Source organism: Macrosteles quadrilineatus, unplaced genomic scaffold (assembly GCF_028750875.1).
Source record: "Macrosteles quadrilineatus isolate MER2022 unplaced genomic scaffold, UCM_ALF_1.0 Scaffold_2__2_contigs__length_208266976, whole genome shotgun sequence".
Classification (NCBI taxonomy): domain Eukaryota; kingdom Metazoa; phylum Arthropoda; class Insecta; order Hemiptera; family Cicadellidae; genus Macrosteles; species Macrosteles quadrilineatus.
In genome coordinates this window covers 164,308,812-164,328,663 of record NW_026542595.1, presented here as the reverse complement: position 1 = coordinate 164,328,663, position 19,852 = coordinate 164,308,812, and the positions used below count along the sequence as shown (strand labels likewise).

Genomic DNA, 19,852 nt, shown 5'->3' with positions numbered 1-19,852 from the left:
CAATAACAAAAATGTGTAGGCATTTCTCATCATTATTAGAATGATTGAAACGAACACTAAAACGCTAATGCAAGAGCTTTATGAAAAGAAAATTAAAATTAGTCCACTCAAGCAATCCACATTATCTCCCTTACATAACTATTAGATTCATGAGAGGATAGGAAAAAGTTTCTCTCAATCATTTGCCATCGAACCTATTCACCACCAGTTATGTAGCTTTTGTCCATACATTGCTTTTAGAGGAAGAGCTTCAAATTACTTGCTCATTGCAAACGAAGATGAAACCCTGAAACTCTCTTGGTATGACTAAAAAGCTTTTGGTTGCCCTTAATATATTGGTGTTGTTTTTTTGTTGTAATATAAATTGCAGCTTCATCTAATGTAAGCTGTTGATCGGATACTAGCTAGTTTATGCCTCCTTTCAATACTATATGCATAACGAACTTCTATGATTATTAGGGCTGACATCTAGACAAACCATAGCTTCAAATCTCCCTCTATATGAATACTTATTCCTCAAGTCAGATGGTAGGAAAATTATGCAAGAACTTAGAACTCCACTACTGCAGGTTACACAAAAAGGAAAAATTTTCCTCAGATGATATGTACAATTTGACAGTGTTCAAAGTTCATAATTTTGATAGGACAAACAAAACTTAGTTTTTATGCCCAAAAGTTTGCTCACCACAAAAAAAAACATACAATGTAATTCCTTTATCAACCAGATCAATAAAGCTGACATTGAAATTCACAATAAACAGTTAGTTTGCCAAACTACGCTAGCCAAGCTATCTAAAATCCCGGTTTGAATTGAATTTAACTGCTGGAGAATTAAGACATCCTATCTATTTCAGAGAGTTGGCAATAAGGTTGGCATACGATGTAACAATAATAAAGCTGCAGATTATATAAAAAAATGGGAAATAAAGCTGTTGTTACATATGATTCAAAAAGCTTATTAAGCTATTAATATGGTATAGTTATTTCAAAAAGTTATGTTAACTGAGGGTATTTATAAAATGAAAGTTTCGACAGGAAGAGCGTATCTTAGTACAGGGTGAGCTCCAAACATAAATAAATGGCAGATAGCCTGAAGTACGGAAATGTTTAAAACGGTTCTGGACTACAGCCTAGCGACTTAGGTGGTACATAAAAAGCTAACCATGTGTTGAGATACATCTATTCTTCCTCTCAACTTTAAGTCCAGATCTGAAATATCCCACCAAAAATATCAGAACATGACTTTTTATAAAACTTATAGACATTAAACTTTGTAAAATTTAAAAATTATTTTGTAACCAAACAATTAAATATAAATACAGAATTCTAACTTAAAATAAAATTCCAAATGAAAATAGCGATAAAGCTTAACTTATAAATAATTCTAATTAAATGTAGGTGGGGTCAGAAGGAACAACTACATTACCAAACACAATGGGTCACAAAGACAAATTCCAACACAACACATTTGATGAATACTGGATGTATTTTAAAACACTAATTCCATTACAAAATTGAAAGTAGATAATCTTCAAGAGTGACAATGACAACAATTCCTGGTGAAACCGTTCTGTCTCCACGCAGAACACAATTTTAAGATTATGAATCTGAACACACCGACAATTATCAGCAACTTAACTCCAGTAGAGATCATCTCAAAGAGTACAAAATAATAACATATCAGGACGACGCCTAGTCAAGTGAACTACCAGTTAAAACATGAGCTGAAATCTTGTACATCGAGAACCTAAACACTAAACACTGAATGTCTGTGGGTCATTGGAACAATAAAACAGTAACTGAGGGTCAGTTACTCACTGAGTTAGTAGTAACGGACGTCTAGAGTACGGCCATCCCATCTCACTCTGTCCATCATATCTGAGAGAAAGGGTCAAGGATCATATGTCAGAGTCAGTGTAAATGTTAAATAAAATTAAATACAGTCTAACCTTAATATAACGAACCTCGATATACAGTAGAACCCCTCATATCCGGCCTTGGTTTTACCGGTCCTCTGTTTATCCGGCCCCTTCCAGGAAGCCAATATCAAAATTTTTTTTCTCACAGCTTACAGACATTTAGATGCAGCCACTAGTCTTTGTGACTGCTCAAGTCATAAAATAAATTGTTCTCATTATTTATCTGTTTGTTTATACATTTATTTGCTGAGTCACTATACTCAGTTGAGCTAGTAGGCCTAACCTCTGATCAGTTGGTTGATTATTTCCAAAGTGGGGTTAGTACAGTACAGTACGAGTACATTAATTTTTGTATTTCATAAAATGGTTAAGAATGTTAAGTAGAAATGCATGTACCATTTAAGTCCTAATGATCTTTAAGTAGGCCTACAATTTATTGTCATTTTTACCTCCATTTGATAGGTTTTGTTACCTGGAATCATAATATTTGTACACTCATTACTTAATGACTTTAACCTACAAATATTTTTTTTTTCTTTTTACAAACATGTTTATTTTTCTAAAAATGATCCCAGAACAGAATTAAATTATACTTTTGATTGCATATATTGATTACCTATTATTATTAGGTATGAATTATCATTTTCATAGTAGGTTGGTTTATCCGGCCAAATCGTTATCCGGCCAGGGGCTTAGTCCCGTGGTGGCCGGATATGAGGGGTTCTACTGTAACGAATTCCTTGATATAACAAATTTTTTTTAATCCCCTAGAACTCTTGATAAGACACAATGAATATTTTACCTCTACATAACAAACAAACCATAACAACGACCATGATTTAACAAATTTTTCGTGATTTCGGCTAAAATAAGACACCTCAATGTAACGAATTTGTCATTGTCAGAACCTCTACATTGCGAATTTAACCTCTGCATAACGAATTGTCTACGTCTTTCCCTCGATATAACAAATCCCCCACCCAATTATTGTTTTGGGAAAATCTGTTTCTTTATCAAATTAAATGGAAAGGTCACGTCATCGCTTGCGCTAACATTCGTCTGCTCCGTTTTACATCTTTGTCTGCTGTCGCTGCGCGCCCTATGTTGCAACTGAGAACTGATTTCATTCACTGAGGACTGATGACGACGTAATGTTTAGTAAGCTGTGATTGGGCGATATGGGATAACTATGGTGAATTGTACAATTTTTGGATAAAGAGAAACCTAAGAAAAAATATAAAAACAATACCCCTGCCGCAGCAAACCTGCCGACTAAGCGAATTTCCATTTGTCTTAATTGATTTTAATTAAATATATTTTAATAACATTAGGTTTAACGAGTACCTAGGTTTGCTGCTACAAGGATACTAATAAAGTGTGTTTTTTGTAAAATATTGATAGCTTAGTACAAAATAAATAAATTTGATCGAAATACAAAATATATCCATAAACAAGCAAACTACAACATTTTACAATATTCTCCATAAGAATAACATGGGAATTTTAAATTTACAATTTTTTAATTTTCTCCGTTACTATTAACCGAACAAAAATACTTTTATATACTAAATTAATTGTTTTTTTAAGCTCTTTAAAAAGGTCTAAAGAGAAATTGGGAAATTTTGTGTTTTGAGGGTCAAAACAGAAAAACCAATTATTACCCCATAAACCCCCCGTAAAGCCCCGTTCCCATGGTCCGATCATGCTGGTTCGCGAACTCATTCAAGTTTATCCCGCTTTACACCTTTAAACCAAATTTCATCAAAATCGGACAAAAATTACTCAAGTTATCGCGTTCACGGACGTATATATATTTATATATATATATATATATATATATAAGTCTATATATATATATATACAGGGTGAGTTTCTACTGACCGTGTTAACTACCGGTTCTACACGAACCGCAGGGGGCTCACGCTTGCGTGGGTTCGTGGCCTGGGCGACCACGCGGACCCTAGCTCTCCCAGAGGGGAGGTAACTGCCCGGTGTCAGACCCGGCACTTCAGGTAGACCACAGTTATGGACGACTGGTAAGCGCCAGCCCCTTAGGGGGAGCCTCCAGTGACATTCCCTCCATTCAGGGTGGGGGGGGTGTTTAGCTCTCAGTGACGCCGTTAATTCCGCCTCTCCTCAACTACCTGTAACTGTGGTTGTGACTGAGTCCTACCTGTTGTGTTCGACTGACATTTTGTGAGGCATATCCTCGACTTTGGAAGTAGCCTCGTCCTGGGAGGTGAAATACCTAGCCCCCAGAGGGGAGGTAAATGCTCCGTGTTGGTATCGGCATTTCAAGTTGGCCACAGACATGGTCGACTGGGCATCGGGTCCCAGTGACATTCCTTTATCCAGGATGGAGGGGTGTTTAGCTCTAGGAGAGATGGAAGTACATCATAATCTCTAACCTACCTGTGTCTGTGGTACTTTGGGCTTCGGCCTGCTTGTGGTGTGCGACCAGCATTCAGTGGGCAAATCCTCGACTTTGGAAGTAACCTTTCCTGGAGGTGAAAACGGGCAAGTACCCGCAGCTCACGGGGACACTCAAGGGCAACGTAACTTTCCGCAGTGTGAGGGCAACGGTTTGTAGGTACTTATGCAAACCTATCCCTGTCTCTGAGCACGGACGGTATGGTTATCTTGAGTGTGGGGGGTTCTTCCCGGAACCTCAATTGAGTCAAGGGTGTCGCCACCTCTGGTGGATAGGTTCATCCGGGTGGGTCCCACTTCTATACCTGCCTCCTTTTGGGAAACCCTGATGGCCTGGCAGTGATGTTGGGTCTGACGGGCAAACGAAGTAGATCGGGTGCTGGGTCCGAGCCCGCCAGGGGTATCTGGGGATCTATCGCTCTGGATATCTCTGGTTCCCAGCAATGGGTCAGGCCTCGATCGGGCAGCGGTGTAAATGGGAGGTTGGGGTTCCCCCCGTCAGCGTGCTGATGGTCCCCTTCCTCCTGGCTATTGATGGCGGGTTCTGCCTGTCAGGGATGAGATAGGTCCCGAGTGTTGCTTGCACTAAATGCGTCGGGGCGCTCTACTATGGACCTCTAGGTTCCGACCTAGTGGAACCCAGGTGGAGTGACGCTTAAACAAGCAGCCGGAATCCCTGGTTAGGATTGAGGGGCAACCCTCTTTCCGAAGGGTCTGCTTCGGCAGCCGGCGAGCCTGATGACCTTAAGTCATCCGCCCATGATGTGCTAAAGGTTGATGCGTAAGCTTCGGCCTACATCATGGGGCCCGGGTATGTCCTGGAGGATAGGTACCGGGTAAGCAGTCAGGGGGCTTCGGCTCTCATGACAACAAATAATAATAATAATAATAATAATAATGACCGTGTTAACTTTGCCAGTGGGTTCTACTCACTAAAAGGAACAAAAAAGTTAATGGGAAGGTATGTCCAAAAATTCATATTTACCCAGATATCCGCCATTTTGTTTTTTATACAAAAATATTTTTATCTGTGAAGTTTTTTATTCGATGATTATGAAACTTGGTAAACATGTTACCATACACAAGACCTATAATAGAAAAAATAATAAAGCTATTCCGATTGTAAATTTCAAAATGGCGGCCGTTTGAATTTTTCTAACTTAAATAACTCGAAAACGGCTAATTCTATGAAAAATTCAAACAGCCGCCATTTTGAAATTTACAATCGGAACAACTTTATTATTTTTTCTATTATAGGTCTTGTGTATGGTAACATGTTTACCAAGTTTCATAATCATCGAATAAAAAACTTCACAGATAAAAATATTTTTGTATAAAAAACAAAATGGCGGATATCTGGGTAAATATGGATTTTCGGTCATACCTTCCCATAAACTTTTTTGTTCCTTTTAGTGAGTAGAACCCACTGGCGAAGTTAACACGGTCAGTAGAAACTCACCCTGTATATACATATATAAAAATTTGAACGAATTGTGTTTTTGGCCTCTGGGGACATCAAAATGAAAAAGTAAATCGGTCCCGGGTCTAGGTCTTCCGTGCCACCTACGGTAATAGCTACTTCCCTATAGGGAAATTCGCTAAAACCAAAGGAGGGTTAGAACAAGCTGTGATTTTAAACTTACAGCTTTTAACCTGTACCAAGGTCAATGCCATTGTCATGATTGCGCAATATTCAAGATCCCTCCCCTTTATTATGCCGGATAATTTAGGTTCTACTGTACAATGTAAACACTGTACTGTAAAGTATTGTAGCCTATGCTACTTTAATTGTATTTTAATGAGGTCAAATCCCGACCTATATTGACCGACGCTGGTTTTGAACCTCGACTTACAAAATTCCTGCAAACCTAACCTCTATATAACGAACCTCGTTTTAACGAAATCCTTGATATAACGAATATTCAGTTCGGTCCCTTCAGATTCGCTATACTGAGGTTGGACTGTACCTTAATTCAGTATTGATATTAAAAACTGAATGAAATATAATTGTTACTAGTCATTTAAGTTAAAGAATACCTTAAGAGCCAAACCATAAAAAAATTAAATAAAAAAGGACATTAAAAAAAGGCATAAAACGTTTTCTTTACATGTAACCGCTTATAGGATTTTGACTAAATCGTCCAGCTACTTTGACTGATAGATATGTAGAGAAACAGAAATGTTGAATGCAAATTTCCTGTTAAAAAAGTGAGCTTATAGTGCCCTCGAGGTGCGACTTAAACACAATTAATTATAATTATTAATTAGGGATGTGTCAAATCCGAATCTCGAATCCTAAGGAAAGATTTGGATTTGAGATTCAATTAACAAGATTCAAAAATCAACAATTTTTTTTAGGGATGGTCAAGTCTCGAAATTTCGGGATATTTTCGGGAAATTTTATATCTCGTTACACGAGACGAGATTTCTTTTTGGCCGAGATTTTTATCAAGACAAGAATAAAAAAAAAAAAAATTAAAAAACGCCTGCAGAAAGTCAATGCAATACCCGCAATACAGGAGCGATTTTATAAAAATTAATATTAATTTTATTTTATGATTTATTTTATTTTAGGATAAGTTGAACTCTATCCTAACTGATATCACTATGTTTCCTAATCGTAGGCATTTTTAATAAGTTAGGCGTGATTAATAAAAAAATGTTATGCTGATGTTTTTTAATAAAAGATTGTAAATATTCTTGTGTATTATCATTATTTTTGTATTTAAACAGTCATCTAACAATGTTACAAAATCAGGTAAAAATTTTGAACGTGCATTTCCCGTTGTGTATGAGAAGGGAAATCCCGTCTAGATCTCGTCTCGAAATTTTATGAGAAATAAACTAGGTGGCGTTCGCAGATGCATACACAAAATTGAGCGGAGTCATCAAGGGTTCATATTATATTGTTTTTGTCATACTGCAGTAAAAACAGTCGTCATTGATGCATGCGTTGCCGGTCTAAAGTAGCATTTTTACTCTTCAAGGAATAAAATTCGTTTTTAGCCTCTATGGAGTAAAACTCAGCTTTTGTCAACTCAGTTGTAAATTTATATTGTAAACGATTGAATACGTATCGAAATATGTAACGATTCGTGCTTCATAATCATTTTAACCAGTCCCTTCCCATAGCATTCTAGCATTGCAGATACATTTATCCATTCCCACACTCAACACTGCCCACCTTTACTACTTCCTTCACCACGCCCTACGTCGTGGACCTGTTTCTCTCTCTTCCCATAGCATTTTAGGATTGCAGATACATTAATGTAATTGCCAAAGACAGTTCCCACACTCTGCACTGCAAGCCTTACTACTTCCTTCACCATTCCCTACGTCATAGACCTGTTTCCTTCCCTTATCATAGCATTTTAAGTATTAGATACATTTATATAACTGCCCAAACGGTTCACTCACTCTGCACTGCCAGCCTTTAATACTTCCTTCACCACATCCTACGTCGTGGGGCCTGTTTCCTTCCCTTCTCATAGCATTTTAGGATTGAAGATACATTATTCTAACTGCCACAGACGGTTCTCACAATATGTTCATACTTTATTACTTCCTAAGCCATTTCCTACATCGTGGACCTGTTTTCATCACTTTCCATAGCATTTTAATATTTTAGAAACGTTAACCTAATTGCCATAAACATTGCCCACACTCCGCACTGCTAGCCTTTACTACTTCTTTTACCATTTTCTATGTCGTGGGCATGCTTCCATCCCTTCACATAGCATTTCAGCATTGCAGATACATTAATCTAACTGCTACAAACGGTTTCCAGTTCCCTAAGTCCACACTGCTCACCTTACCTACCCTTCACCTTACCTTGCTCCTTCACCTCTTCTTACGTCGCAGACCTATTTCCCTCTCTTCCCATAGAATTTCAAGATTGTATATACCAAGATACCTTAATCTAATCGTCATAAACAGTTCCCACACTCCGAAAAACTCGCCTTTACTACTTCCTTCATCTCTTCCTACGTCACGGGCCTGTTTACCTCCCTTCCCTTAGCATTATTGGATTGCAAATACCTTAATCATTGGTCATAAACATATCCCACACTCCGGACAACTCGCCTTTACTACTTCCTTCACCACTTCCTACGTCACGGACCTGTTTCCCTCCCTTTCCATAGCATTTTAGGATTGCAGATACCTTAAATCTAACCGTCATATACAGTTCACACACTCCGGACAGCTCGCCTTGACTACTTCCTTCACCACTTCGTACATCGCGGACCTGTTTTCCTCCCTTTCCATAGCATTTTAAGATTGTAGATACCTTAATCTAATAGTCATAAACAGTTTCCACACTCCGCACAGCTAACCTTAACTATTTCCTTCACCACTTCCTACGTCGCGGACCTGTTTTCCTCCCTTCCCATAGCATTTTAGGATTGCAAATACCTTAATCTAATGGTCATAAACAGATCCGATACCCCGAACAGCTCACCCTTAATACTATCTTCACCACTTCCTACGTCGCGGACCTGTTTCCCTCCCTTCCCATAGAATTTTAGGAATGCAGATACCTTAATCTAATCGTCATAAACAGTTCCCACACTCCGCACAGCTCGCCTTGACTACTTCCTTCACCACTTCCTACGTCGTGGACCTGTTTCCCTCCCTTCCCATAGAATTTTAGGAATGCAGATACCTTAATCTAATCGTCATAAACAGTTCCCACACTCCGTACAGCTCGCCTTGACTACTTCCTTCACCACTTCCTACGTCACGGACCCGTTTTCCTCCCTTCCCATAGAATTTTAGGAATGCAGATACCTACCTAAATCTACTTCCTTCACCACTTCCTACGTCACGGACCCGTTTTCCTCCCTTCCCATAAAATTTTAGGAATGCAGATACCTACCTAAATCTAATCGTCTTAAACAGTTTCCACACTCCAGACTGCTCACCTTTACTACTTCCTTCACCACTTCCTACGTCACGGACCTCAAGCTAGTGTCGTCATTTGATTATATTTATGATCCATACCACCGTTTATGTTCTAATATCTGTGGCATAATGCTATCAGCTATTTATTTATCTACTGCATTCAAAAGTCAACAGCTGATCATATGTCTTTGTTTATGTGTCAAATACTGCTTCCATAAGGATTACATTGAAACTTTGTGACCCAGTGGGGCGGATTCCTGAGAGACTTTTTTAACGCCATATAGATGTTGGCACTCACCGGTATGGTCTTTATCACCATGCAAAATTTGAAAACGATTGATTCAGCCGTCTAGGAGGAGTTTGCGTATTACGAAATGCATAAAAGTCGACGTATAAGAGCTTCGCTCGCTCCGCTCAAAAATTTCGTCTCGTCTCGTCTCGAACTAAAAATCCAATCTCGTCCATCCCTAATTTTTTTAAATAGAATTATAAGGCATATACTGTGACGTTGCATAACCATAGAGGTTATTGACGTTGTAATATACAGTACTGTGACATTGCCATTTTATGAATAGAGCATGCTATCGATCAACAAATTTAAAATTAACAAGTGTACCTACAACAACCATAAATAACTTATAATGAATATTTGCCGTCCAAATAAAGTATACCGACCGACTGTTCGATTTAGGTTAATAAGGGTTCTGTTATTTTTTCCGTGTGTCAAAAGTAATTATGTAACTTTTCATTGCAAAGAGTAGTCATTTATGGTTAGTGTAATATTATTTTTTATGGTTTCTATTCCATTCACTTGCTTTTTTAATCACCATAAGCCCATTTGTAATGTTTTTTGGGACTCGACAGTCGAAATTCCTGGATTTGACCATCACTAATTGTTATATGAGTTCATTTTAATACTTCCTAAAACATTTAAGGCATTTGTTAAACGAATATTGAAATCTTTAGTTAGGCCTATGGAAAAAAAAGAAAATAGAAAGATTACGTTCTATGGCTCCTATTTTTTCCGTGTGTCAAAAGTAATTACGTAACTTTTCATTGCAAAGAGTAGTCATTTATTGTTAGTGTAATATGATTTTTTATGGTTTCTATTCCATTCACTTGCTTTTTTAATCACCATAAGCCCATTTGTAATTATTTTTGGGACTCGAGATTCAAAATTCCTCGATTCGACCATCACTAAGTGTCATATGAGTTCATTTTAATACTTCCTAAAACTTTAAAGGGGTTTGTTAAACGAATATTAAAATCTTTAATTAGGCCTATGAAAAAAAATATAAAAAAATAGAAAGATTACTTTCCAAGGCTCCCAATTTTCCTTTAATTGTCTTCCTCCTTGGTTTTTTTTTTTTTTTTAAGTCACAATACTTGTTCATCTTTCCTATAGGTGCATTACACGTTACTTACAACCATATCCCAATAATAGCCTACTCAAATTGTTTCAGTAGACTGGGAAGTGTGATAATCATTTACTTTACTGCTAGAGCAACAAGCAGATCTGAATTTTGTTCTCACGTCAAATTAAATATACCATGAACTTATCTCAGAATGTTAGCCTATTTTCAATTACTTTAAAGAATGTAATTAGACTTTTATTTTTTTCTACGAGTGAAACAGTTTCAAGGTATGCTAGCTGTATTGTTTTGTAAGAACAAATCTTGGTTTTTATCTGCAAAATAACACCAGACACATTTATAAATTAAAGGACAAGAAATATGACACGTGACTGACTTGCCTAAGGAAAGATTTCCCGATATTTTACTGCCAATAGACCCAAGGTTCACAACACATTTTGATGTTACTCCTCTAAGGGAACTTTTACAGAAGGAAGTATTTAACATGGAAGGCTACTCTAAAAAGCCTATGGAAATATCAAATTATGTTGGGTGCTATCAAATGCCTGATACTTTTCTAGTCTGGGCTCCGACCCATTATAATTTACGATGACCTGGAAATTTGGGTGGACAAAGGTTTTTTTTACTGATTCTGATTTTGACTGAGGGGAGTTAGAAGGCACTAACAATTATTTTTTAACAAAGGTTACTTGTACAAATATGCATTGCATTTTATAACTATGTTTACTAAAGAATCTGTGTAATACGTCATGAGTATTTTCATGTTTTTAGTTATTAATAACAAATTTATAAAATTATGCTAAAACCATGCTCGAGGTTAACCCCCCAAGTGTCCATAGTTTAGGCCTTAATGTCCACCTATTTTTGGCGCATTTGCAAGGTTTTATTAAAACGGATCTGAGAAGCTTAAAACAATGTTAATTCTAATGTTCTATATACCATTTTGTTTGGAAAATCATGGGCTTCAATATTATATATAAAACATAAGGAAAATTTAAAAAAAAAAATTTTTTAGGTAAAAAAAAATATAATTTTGAAAATTTTCAAAAAAAAAATAAGTTCGCGCTCAATGAAATTGTATAAATTATAGGCCTATAAATATTTGAAAATAGCCACTTTGTTCTAAATTTTATGAGGATTACAAATATATAATAATATAAGGAAGTAGATTTGCAAATAAATAAGTTATGGGCAAAAAACAGATTTCAGTACATAGCGTTTAGCTAAGAATGCATAGCCTAACCATAGCTAGGAATCTGGCTGATAATTTACATCAATATCACTACCTACTTCTTCAGGATCATCAACCAGCACTTCAAAACCACTTAAATCTTCTTATAATGCAACACGTATATCACTACTTTTGATTTTTAACACTAAAACAATGATAAACGTAATAAAACACATCAGTCAGTGGTTGGAGGGTAACCTAGCTGTTTACAAATACACGCACGTCAGCTGTCTGCTACATATTACGATCAGCTCAGATAACGTACAGCGCTGAGACAGACCTCTGGAGAAAGCTTAGAATGAAACGGAAAGAACGATACCTAACTCGATCCAGTTCAATCCGATTCAGTCAGTTATAGAGCCTTCGCCGTAAACGATGTCTGCTTGTCGAAAAATCGACAAGTAACACTACACAAAGTGTGCTGCTTGTCGAATTTTCGTCAAGTAACACTGGGAGGGTTAACAAAAATTACTGAACATCATTTTTGAGTAAAATTTTACGCTATTTATTTCATGTCTCTTCACAAAAATCTCTTAAACTTTCAAGTTATTTAGAGAAATCCCAGTTTTGGCCACCATTTTTTCAATATGGCGGCGTTTGCCCAAGGGTCCCAAAGTGACACCCGGCATATTCGTAATCAAACTGAAAAAAAAACCTTTGTCCACCCAAATTTCCAGGTCCCCCTAGCTGACGCCCAGACTATTCTTAGATATGTACGTTTGTTGTATACCCATTTATTTTTCCTTGACGTTTTTTTTCAAGCCTAGTGCTATTTCTTCAAAAAACTGAACAAATCTATATATATAATAGGCTAAGCCGTTTTTTGTTAATCAAACTCCTCTGTTATTATTCGCCCGATTTTGACGTTTGAGGTCTCAAAATAAAGGTTAAAACGTGTAGTTGTGCCCAACGATATTAGACAGGGTGTCCACAGAAAATTTCTCATTAATTTCCATGACTTTCCATGACTATCCATGACCATTTAACATTGATTTCCATGACTCACGAATTTTATTTGAAAATTATATATAACATACGTACACACAGATAATAGCCTACTGCCTAGACAAGTAATTTCACAGAAAATACTGATATATATATTAACAGATAACAATGGAGTAATCAATTTTGCAAAAATATGGTATTCAAAATAAGGAAGAAAATAAGAAAACCCAGCCTCCTCCGTCCCCGTAGCTGGCCAAGTTCTCTCTCCTCTTTCTTTTCTCCTTCCGATATACTTTTTATTATTGATTTTTATTGAGTTTAGTGTTTACTAAATTTAGCTTTTAACTTAAGAAAGACTTAACTTTAAGACAACTCTAAACATTATAACAATAGCCTATTATTTATATTCCAATTTGAGTTGTAATAATAAAGTTGTAACATTTCAATATACACTATTGTTGTAACAATATTCTACAAATATTAAATTCAATTATAATATATAGTAGGGACAGATTGTATTGAACTATTACAAACTCAAAACTCATAAACCTATACAAATGTATTAAATTAAATTGTCGTGCATTTGTGAAAAAAAAAAATGCTACAATAGTCGGGGTTATGGCCGACTAGAGCATTGAAAAGTCCCGTCAAACCTATCCATCATTGGGGATTTCCATGACTTTCCATGACCTTTTGCCTATTTCCATGACTTTCAATGACCAGAATAGATTTCCATGACTTTCCCTGACTATCCCTGACTTTCCAGAATGTGGACACCCTGTTAGATTTTTTATAAAGTCGTTGGTAAAGGCGTCAGAGGCCCTTAAAGTCAGTTTTTTCTCCATAAGGATAACATGGGAGATAATTTTTATTTATAAAAACATATGTTTTTGGTTGAAAATAGTCAAAGTCTACTACATAAGAAATCGGTGTGTATTATACCTGTAAATGTATATTAAGTTTAATCATGTTTTGGATACCTTAAAGTGTACTCATAATGGATCATACTACTTTATTTTAATGTGAAGAATAGTAAAATTTAGTTGAGAATAAGTTACCATGATTTACAAAACTGTACTGTAACATTCAAAATCACAAATCTTTGACAATCATTAATTTGACATGAAACAGCTGATCTACCAGACAATTTATTTATAAATCAAAACAAAACAAATCCTCTACTTCAAGTTTGTTTCTATACAAAAATATGTTATTTTATTAATTGTTGTGTATCCTAAAAGTGGAACCTTAGAAGATTTGGCTGTAGGCTACACTCTTCAGGTCTTGATCCAATAGCCTTACACACTGATTGATCGGGCAACTACACACTGGAACACTGTTACACATTTGCAGTTCGCGGCCCACAGGCTATCTGTTAGACTTCAGTATTCTGCTGTTGTGGTAAGGTTACACTTCAATATATAGTTGAAATTTTTATGAGAATTGAAGGTGAACGTCTCGGTTTAGGGAACAGCCAAAACTTCGAGCAGAGCTATATGAACCTTCATGACGCAATACATGCATAAGTAGAAAATAAAAGAGTCAAAATAGGCTTAAGCTAATTGATTCCTTATTTTGCCAGCAAAATTGCTTGGAGTTGGATGCCCTGTTGATTTCATCCACCCAAACGTCGTTGAAAGTATACAAAATGGTCAAATAAAAGACAAAGCTATTTTAGCTCCAAAAACTGTGTCTGTGGTTTGATCAACAACAAAGTTTTGGATAAATTGCCAGGTGAGCCCAAGGTGTACGAAAGCATTGATAGTTTGCTTGCAGATAATTTAAACACACATCTAGAATGTCCAACAGAGTTTTTAAACAATATAGAGGTCAGTGGATTGCCAAGGCACAGATTGATTTTAAACAAGGGGGCAGTGTGGTTTTATTGATGAGGAATATCAATACACCAAAGAGCCTCATTAATGGAACAAGGCTCCAAGTGACCAAAATGGTTACCGGTAACAATTTAATAGAATGTGTGTGTTTGAAAGTCCTAACTAGAACAAGTGCGGGGGGACATATTTTGATTCCGAGAATAAAAATGTGCCCGTCTTAAACAAACTTAACATTTAAAATGGGAAGATGCCAATTTCCATAAGCTTTGTCATTTGCAATGACAATCAATAAAGCACAAGGGCAATCACTTAAAAGAATAGTACTGTTCTTGCCCAGACCAGTTTTCAGTCATGGGCAACTATGTGTTGCTTTAAGTAGGGCTACATATTTGATGGTGTACACATATTCATCACGGAAAATTCTGACCAGGGTAATCTTCCTGAAGGTGATTTCACATATAAAAACTTAGTAAGTTAATTCAAGGAAGTACTGTTGTCAATAAAATAGGTTTTTTTGTGTTTATTTTTAAAAGGGGTTTCTTCAAGAAGCATTTTTATGTTCTTCAAATATGCTACATATTGGTTTTATTAAAATGTTTTATTAAATGTGTTATAAAATCTTAAAATAACTATGAAATACTTGATAGCTTATTAATTTACTAAATATAAGACATATGGAGCTAGAAAATTGATGGACTGCTTTCCTTCTAAGGCTTCATTCATTACTGTATTTTATTTTCGACTCAGAGTCAATATATGACAGTATGAATTTGTTTTCTAAATTCATGTATGTATTTTTGCGGCGCGTTGAGCCGCACGGGTTCACTAGTCTATATTTATAATACGTGAAGCAGTTTTTTGTTAACGCAACTCCTCCCTTATTGGTGGACCAATTTCAACGTTTAAGGTGTCAAAAAATTTGTCTCAATATGTAGTTTTGCAATAAGGTTTTAGAATTTTAAAATTCCTACTCTTAAGGGCGTGAGACCCTCTCAAATGTCGGGTTTTCCCCATAAGAAATACATAGAACAAATTTAAAAACAAAAAACAGCTGTTTATAAAAAGAAACTCATTAGCTTTTTGGGAGTAAATATTATTGTTTGTAATATTCAGTAGGTTAAGACCAAGTTAAACAGTTAATCAGTTTTGCTGGAAGAACAGAAAATGCCTTGAGTTCAAAGAAGAAATATTGAAAACGGGAGGAGGTGACAATTAATAATAGGATATTTTATGCGTATGAAAGGGTAGAAAAAAGAGATGCCTGGTCTAACAGATACCTATCCAGATACACATTCACTTGGTGAGATGAATAATATTTGCCAGTTCTGTTATGCAACTTACTTTGGAAGTGAAAAAATATACAAAGGACATAGTATTCTCATGGTGGTAAAGTAAACTTGCCTAATGTCAGATCAATTAATGAATGCATGCAAGAAATGTTTACTTTTGACACTGACAAATAGAGATATTTCAAAACATTTAGTAGAAACTATAATAATGCCTTGGCCTTTGTAAGTTCAAGTACCAAGATTATACCAAATCTTGGCGGACCTTATGTTTTTATTGTAAACGTTTGTATTAGGCCTACTCGCTCTACTTCAATTGAGAAAAAACGCAAATGGATTGTTTACTTCTAGGTTATGTTGCCAGTTCCTTGGACAAACTTATACAAAGTTTTTTTACTTCACAAAGTTTTTTGAATTCACCAATACAATCCAGACATTTCAAGTAAAAAATAAGAAGTTTCAAAAACATATTTGTTATTTAAAGTTTTAGTGGCAATATTAGACTAAACATAAGTGAAGGAGTTAGTGTTTATTAACATAAATTCAACGATCGAGTAGTTATCAAGTTTATTTTTATGATTCAGGAGAGGCAAATAATATACGCTGTTCAAAAAGAGAAATTGAAAATTGCTATCCAAATCTTATAGATACAGGAGATATCCAACCTATTTCGACAAATGAATCCATACTTTCAAAACTTTGGGACAGGTATTAAGAGAAACTCCACTGAACAACGTTAGAATGTTCTGATGCGGGGTATATACTGTGACTGACAGACAACACGTTAAAATATGTTAACCAACTTTCAATGGTGTTGCTGCTTTAGCCTATTCAAAGCAGATTATGGCTGTCCAGTTGGTAACCCAGAGTTTTTGGGTAAAAAATGGAGCACATAAAATGGTTGATATCACCCCACTTTTCAGGATTCTCTACGGAAAAAAATTCGTTGGTTTAGGGGGATGTATCAAATCAAAGAAATAAAATGACCCAACTTAAATTATTTAACACAGGTTATCAGTTAGGCAACAGTTTTCTTCAATTCTCAATGCTGGAACAACTGTTGCAACATGTCAACACGAATTGAAGCGGAGCGTTTAGCATTCATTAAAAGTATCAGTTAAAACTGAGAGCAGAAATAATGTAGGTGAACCTTGACGATGCAAATAGAGATTTTTTAAAATTAGTTTGTAACAAAACAAGTGCTTAACCAACTCTAAGATGTAACTAGAATTACTCGAATTTAAGCATAACGTTTTCCTTGGCGTTATGTTTCATACTATAAGAGCCGCACGGGTTCTCTAGTAATATATAATACTCGATTAGTGTTTTAAAGGATACTGAGGGCACGTTCTGCATCCCATTTGCTGGTGAACTGGATGATTCCAATGTCTTTTCCTCTCAGTTCAGCGAACTTGACATCTCCTGCGTCTCTGAACTTGTCCTTCAGCTGTTGCCAAGTTGCGGAGGGCGGAAGCTGTAAAACAAACAGGACATCATGTTACCGAGTCGGTACAACTTCCTCATAAACAAACTACTAATGGTTGAATTTTGCTTAACATCATCATCATGGTTGCACAATGATCTTGATCCAAAATAAATGTATAGTTTCTTAATTTTTCCCCAAAAGATCTTCACAAAGACAAAACAATAATATAACATAGGTACATAAAAAATGTTTCTTTAGGAAAACTTAGGAACAATAAAATGATACATTGCCTAATTGACTTGAATAGAGGCCTAGGTGGTCAACATTTGTACAAATATATTATTAACCAAACACTACATATTTCTACACCCCTGACTATTAAAACTATGTGATAACATTCTACAAAGTTGCATGCAATTTGTTATCCTGTAGCCTCCTGTAGCCAAACTGGGACTTAACGGTGAGTTAGATATGAAGGGGCTGTTCTCTTTCTAAGTATGCTTATCAAAATATTTACTATATTACACAACATTAGGCTTCTTTTAAAGAAAAAAAAAATAATAGAATCAGAATGTTCTGCATGATTGAGCAACTTACATTCTTAATCATGATAGTGTCACTAAGGGGCTCGCCTCTACCATTGCCAGACATGTTGTTAGGAGGTGGCCGGTGGAAGTCTCTATCCATGTTGTTGGAGTTGAATCCTCCACCTCCTCCACCACCGCCTCCTAGAGCTGCACTGAGGGAGTCAAAGTCCCGACCGCCTAGACCTCCTCCACCGCCTCCTAGGCCGCCACCGCCCAGCTGTCCACCTCCTAGACCTCCTCCAAGTCCACCGCCTCCTAGGTTGTTACCCAGTCCACCTGAAATGGTAGAGTATGTTGGCACTACCAAAACAAAGTAAAAACTGAAGTAACATTTGACTTTACATTCACACATTTTGAACACACTGACCTTAGAACTAGACCAGAAGCATGACTTTAAAATATAGCAACAATATCCAGAAAAGAAAACAAAAATAGAGATGATAAAAACATTATTTGACAGTCTACTGAAAAGTATAAAAGTAGGCCTACTAATTATTTAGTTCACATAACATAAGATACTAAAAACAAAGTTATCCAGGTTTAAGCACAAAAAACTCTTCAAAACAAATAAAACCCTTTTAACTGACACATTTTTGTTTTAAGTTAGGTTAGGTTGTTTAAATAATAGATGAATCAATTTAAATAATCAAAGTATGTAAGTAGAAAAATTGCAGATAAAACTAAACCTAAAAGTGTCTTATCTATGAGGTAAAATAGAGTTCTCCTAAAGAAAATGTTAGTAGGGTATTTGGTCAATGTTGTTTATTACCTGCAGCCCCCAGTAGGCTGTTGCCTGCTGCGTTGAGTTGGGCCATGAGAGGGTTGTTGGGTGCAAAGCCGCCAAGAGCTGCAGCGCTGAGTCCCCCGGCGCCTAGACCACTGAGATCCCCAGCACCAAGTCCAAGACCTGCTGCACCGGCGCCTCCTAGGCTAGGCAGCATGTCTAGTCAACAGAACACACATTACAAGTTAATAAATAAAATCCATATGCGGGGCATGCTGAAAGAACTAATGAAGTATCTAGAAGTAAGGTGATGTTAGTATTCTTTTAAATCTTGATTTTGCTTTTAATTTTTAGTTGCTTAAATTATACTGAGAGTTAGATTGGGAAAAAAACAATCTAAATTTTTAACTCACTAACCAATGACAGTATGCAATTTATTAGCGACATTTTTAGCTAAAATTTTTTGTTGCCAGTTACATTTTCTTGCTTCTAACTATAAAAGCCTAAAACAAAACAAAATTATTTAAAGCCAAAAACAAGAGTAATGGGGAATATTACCTCTAGCTGCTAAGGCTGCCGCTGGTCCTAAAAAGAGTTAAAATGAAAGATTAGTTTTTACTGATAACCAAGCCACAATAGCTTTTAAAATTATTAGGTTGATAAATACCTAATCAATTAAGGAAAACTATAGGTATATATTAGGGGTCTGCGGGTCAGACTTTTTTGGTTCGGGTCGGGTCGGGTCGGGCCAATAATTTTGGTCCTCGGGTTTCGGGCCAAAATCGGGTCGGGCCAAAAATTATTAATTACCGGATTTTTTTTCTTTTTTTAACTCCTATCTGTTTTTATAATATTACTTGAAAATAACATATGGAAAAAGATTGTATTTATGTATATTATTTCATGTTCATAACTTGTTTACAGCTTAGGAGTTGCCTCAACTGCAAGAAAGAAGAAAATAATTTTTTTTATCAAGCCATTCTTTCCCATTTTCATAACTGTTGAAATATCTAAACAGCTATATTACAACAAGTTTGTAATGGAACTTAATATAAATGGATCATAAACAAATCAATTAACCTTATCACAAGTTTAGGGCCTGTGGCTTCAAGACTGCAAGCAAGAAGAAAATAAAAATTCTATGTTTCCACCATGCAATATGAATCATTCATTCCCTGCCTCCTAACCTCCTCT

The 19,852-nt window shown here is 36.1% G+C and overlaps 1 protein-coding gene across 3 annotated transcripts in view; it reads right to left on the bottom strand.

The window, feature by feature from the left end:
- Positions 1–1,467: 1,467 nt before the first annotated feature.
- The window catches only part of LOC128985364 (myelin expression factor 2-like), a 49,837-nt gene continuing 31,452 nt past the window's right edge, over positions 1,468–19,852 (bottom strand). The window contains exons 8-12 of one of the 3 annotated variants that reach the window (XM_054404791.1): positions 19,217–19,243; positions 18,704–18,877; positions 17,945–18,234; positions 17,260–17,395; positions 1,468–1,878 (exon numbers count right to left, since the gene is read on the bottom strand). In XM_054404791.1, coding sequence (XP_054260766.1) covers positions 1,823–1,878; positions 17,260–17,395; positions 17,945–18,234; positions 18,704–18,877; positions 19,217–19,243 — 683 coding nt within the window. In that variant the 3' untranslated portion in view covers positions 1,468–1,822. The remainder of the gene's footprint in view (positions 1,879–17,259; positions 17,396–17,944; positions 18,235–18,703; positions 18,878–19,216; positions 19,244–19,852) is intronic. The other 2 variants (XM_054404792.1, XM_054404793.1) reach the window with 2 other exon arrangements.